Source organism: Ictidomys tridecemlineatus, chromosome 4, assembly GCF_052094955.1.
Source record: "Ictidomys tridecemlineatus isolate mIctTri1 chromosome 4, mIctTri1.hap1, whole genome shotgun sequence".
In the NCBI taxonomy this organism is placed as follows: Eukaryota; Metazoa; Chordata; class Mammalia; order Rodentia; family Sciuridae; genus Ictidomys; species Ictidomys tridecemlineatus.
In genome coordinates, this window is record NC_135480.1 from 58041530 (window position 1) to 58046212 (window position 4683).

The 4683-nt window shown below is 33.3% G+C and overlaps 1 protein-coding gene across 1 annotated transcript; it reads right to left on the reverse strand.

The window, feature by feature from the left end:
* Nucleotides 1-3354: 3354 nt before the first annotated feature.
* Nucleotides 3355-4397, reverse strand: LOC101977436 (olfactory receptor 56B1). The gene has a single exon (XM_005342294.3). It carries the CDS (start codon nt 4395-4397, stop codon nt 3438-3440), a length of 960 nt encoding a protein of 319 aa, XP_005342351.2. The 3' UTR covers nt 3355-3437.
* Nucleotides 4398-4683: the final 286 nt, after the last annotated feature.

Below are 4683 nucleotides of genomic sequence, written 5' to 3' on the forward strand. Positions count from 1 at the left end.
ACCTATTTCTTCCTGTCTAGGATCTCAAACTCTCATTGAATCCCATCAAAGGCTTTTTTCATATGTAAAGATGTTCTGCTTTACCTCAGGCCCACATTTACCTCAGGCCCACATTGAAACCTCTGAAACTGATCCAAAATAAATCTTCCCTCCTGTAAGCTGCTTTCCTCAGGTACTTTTCACTGCAATGAAAAACTAACACAGGTTGACTATGGGTTAGGGCCTAATCCTTGAATACTGAGTAGGTTAATTATGTAAAGAAAAATTCAGTACCAAGAAGGACTTGTGCAAGAAAAATTTTCTTCTCAAATATTTAAAGGAAAAGTTAATAAACCTACTAAGTGGTATTGCATGGGGGATGACAAATCTAGTAATCACATTCAGAAGATTAGCTGAGGTCACACACATAATACACATTAGAAAATTTAATTTTATATTACATAGCAGAAAACTATTTTATTAGTCTATAATTATAGTAAAGGTTTGCTTAAATGCATTGAAAAATGCTTTGTCACCACTAAGATATGCTAAATTAGTGTTAAGCAATGTTAGTAATAAAACAAAGGAAAAAAGGAGAACAACAATATAAAAAGTTAATCTTTTTTCTGTTATCTAGAGACTGTAGGTTTTGTGTACATCAGCTAATAGAAAAACTTGGGTTAGCCAATACCCTTCAAGGATCATCTGGAGTATTCACATAATCATTAGTTAAATTGCCGTTTTAAAATTATCTTTTAAAATATATTTATTTGTCCTTGCATTAAAGTAAATCTATTAATGTATTCTTATTTTACTAACAAGATTATGTGCTCAGGTAGATGTTTTGAATGGAAATGTAATAATACTAAATCATTTTGTAAATATTGCTGTGCTTATAAATGAGTATACAATTAGTACATTAACATTTTTCCTTAAGAGGATTTTTAAGACTGCATAGAAGTTTATCAAAGATGAATATAATTTATATTAATGTCTTTCTTTCTTTTGATATCATTTTATTTTTAATAAAAGCTATAATAAATGTACCTGTTCATGTTTCACACATGACACCTCTGACTTTATTATTTATTCAAAACAAATGCTTAGCAGTGTATAAACTTCCATTCTGTTATGTCATGGTCAGGTCTGTCATTAGAAAGTCTATGCAAAATTCACTTGACAAATTGATATATCAATAACATTTAATTTACAATTTGTTTAGTAACTGAAGATACTTTTTAATTTCTATCTCTATTGCACTCAGTTCTGAAGTATTGTTTTTATCATTTATTCCTTGTGAATCTCATTGAGATTCCTATTGACCTAATACAATTTTCTTGAGATGGTAAATCCAAAATTTTTGTGAATGCTTCAAATACACTAGAGAAAAGGGGCTAGGATTGTGGTAGAGCACTAGTATGTGTGAGGCACTGGGTTCAATCTTCGGCACCACATAAAAATAAATAAATAAATAAATAAATAAAATAAAAATCCATTGACAACTAAAAAAATATATACTAGAAAAAATATTGTCTATTATTGGGATATAAAACATAATTTTTAAATTAATTTCAAGTTTTATCTACTTTTTTATGATTCCCAAATCTCCAAAGATATTAAATAATATTTTCCAATTGTAACATGCTTCTAATCTTGAAAATAAGAATATTTATAGAATTTCAATTTTAGGAAGATATTATTTAACCATAAATATATTTCATAAATCAATTCATGTGTCTGTACTCTTCAGTCATGTCCTATGTATTCAACCCAAAGAAAATAGGTGAATTATGGTTTCTTAAAAAGAAATTAATGTAATTTAACTAAGTAATCATCTGTGTCAAGAGAAATGATGGGCAAAGCCCAGTGGTATCTGTATCCAATGAACACTGGGGTGCCTTTGTTTTTTTTTTTTTACAACATCATAGCTAACTTTGGAAATCCATGGTTTATACTCTTAATCTCTTCTCACAATTTCATTTTCTTTTTGCTTTGTGACATTTTATTAAGAGGCTCTTGCACATATTCATGACAGTTTTGATTCTGCTGGACTGTAATGTGTGCATGCATCGTTTTTGCTGGAAATCATGCATCACTGGTTATAATGCACCAATAAAAATGACAGGAAAAAAAAGCTGTCATTCCTGTCATGTTTCACTGGCAGTGCTTACTTAGCAAAAACTGCAAATATCAAGCATACGTTTCCTTAAATTATCTAAATGTCCTAAAATATATCATCATTAAAGAAACTATTTCATGAATCCATAAAACACTGTGTCTTTTGTCTTTATCAGTCTTCACAAGAAAATTCAACCTAACTGATTTCTAAAGAAATCAATTCATGCTAATAAAGAAAGCATTTCATGTTATTTTCATTATACCTGAATCACCTTTTTTATCTAACTGAAAGGAGAGTAACAGCACACAATGGATTTCTAAGGCTTTTTACCCCAAATTAATATTTATATTTGAAGATATTTCCTATAAAATAACCCATATTTTTTATAATATACCCTAAACCTGGATACAGAAGAAAGCAGCCTGGATCAGGTTGAAATACAAGTCAAAATATATCATGCCCCACTTCCTTTCTTCATTGGTTTTAAGGTTATGAAAAAGAGGTACAGATAACATTCTGAAAGCAGGGCATATAATTCATTCCCAGTTTGGGGTTTTGTTTTTAATACCATTTGATAGGATTAGCAGACAGCCCTTTAATATTACATACATTTAACTTTTGCCAAATTTGAAAAGTCTATGAAAGTTTTTCTTCTTCCCCTTCAGAAGCTTTCACAATTATTTATGTACAAATATGAAAAAGGGATCTCAAACTCATGCACCCCTCCACCCTCTTTGGAATTCTACTACACAGTTTAGAAAAAGCTGAAGTTTGTATGTCTTTTGCTTGTTTGTTTATTTCCAGCTTTAGTTTATTAAAACAATGACAAACTAAACAGTTTTGAATATATTGTTTCACATTGTGAAAATATTATTTTATGGTAATTCCTAAAATCCCCAATTCAAAATCTGTTGAGCAAAAGGAAGGTACATTTTAAACTTCAATAAACATGATCAATTGTAGAACAAAAATGTTTAAATTAAAGTACAATGGATGTAAAATGTCACCTACTAGCATATGACAGCTTATGAAAGTTAATGGTTCATCCACGCACATGACCTGAGTATTTGCTGACTCAAAGGAATAAAATTTGATGTTTTTAAGAGTGAAGTTGAGGCTTTATTATAATATATGTGTGTGAACACTTGGAAAATTTAGATCCATTTATCAATTTGAGACATTTTTTCATCAGACTGTTTTCCTTTTTTTTTAATATTCAACATTTTCACCACATTTCTTATCTTTACATTGCAGTTCTACATAATGATGGGATTTATTGTTACACATTTGTACATGCAAATAACTATAATTTGGCTAGTGTTACTTCCCATCTAATGTCTTATTTCTTTTGTAAACCTAAGCAAAACACCTTCTGGAAGCCTTCTCTAAGTTCTTTGGTCCTAAGTGCATAAACAATAGGATTGAGGGAAGGAGGGATGGTGTTGTGCAGCACGTTGAGTAGAACTGGAATCAAAGTAGCCTTAGTCTCTGTCAGGTGAGTTACTGAAATGACTACAACAACAGTGTAGAAGAAGAGGATGAGGATGAGATGGGAGCTGCAAGTGCTCAGAGCCTTGGACACAGCTTCAGCAGAGTTCAGCCTATGGACGGAGCGCAGAATCAGGGCATAGGACAGTACAATAAGACTTAGATCACTCCCCATTCCAAGCCATGCCAGAACCAATTGACAAATACTATTGGGCCTCCTATCATCACAAGCCAGGCTTGTGACTCCAAGATTAGAGCACAGGCAATGTTCAATTTCATTCCTGGAACAATAATGACGCTGGGCTGCAAGTACAGGCACTGGAATGACAAACAAGCCATTTCTAAGCACCATAAACAGGGTAGCTTTAATGATAAAGGAATTGGTGACAATCAGTGGGTAGCGAAGAGGATGACAAATAGCTATGTATCTATCAAAAGCCATGCACAGGAAGACACCAGACTCCATTCCAACAAAGCAGTGAATGGCATAAATCTGAGCAAAGCACTCTGGGAGGCTAATGGCCTTGGCATCAAACCAGAAGATGGCCAGGATCTTTGGCATGATGGTGGTGGACAGGCCCATGTCCACCACAGAGAGGATGCCCAGGAAAAGGTACATAGGCTGCTTCAGAGAAGGGTCCTGGTAGATGGTGGTGAGAATGAGGATGTTTGCACAAATTGTGGAGAGATAGAGCAGTGCCAAAGGCAAGGAGAGCCAGTGCTGCCAGCTGTGAATGCCTGGGAATCCCATCAGAATGAACTCAGAGACCTGGAATTTGGAGCTATTGGAGCCCTTGAAAGATGCAGACATATTTTCCTAGGAGAAAAAAAAAATTTCAATGCTGTTATCTCTGAATATTTTCATTATCAAACATTATTTTTTATCTCTCTGTATATAGATTGGGGCTATAATAAAATGACTGTTATAGTCTATCTCTTATAGTAATTTAAGAAGAAGTACAAGAAAGTTCAGGATTTTAGCAGCAGAAGGTAATTTTAAAAGTCCCAATGGTTGAACTGGGCGTGCAGATCAGTGGGACAGAACACTTGTCTAGCATGCATGAGGCACTGAGTCGGATCCTTAACACTATCAAAAA

Bases quoted from the DNA above. Each gene is read 5' to 3' on its own strand.
- LOC101977436 (XM_005342294.3), bottom strand. From the start codon at position 4,397: ATGTCTGCATCTTTCAAGGGCTCCAATAGCTCCAAATTCCAGGTCTCT.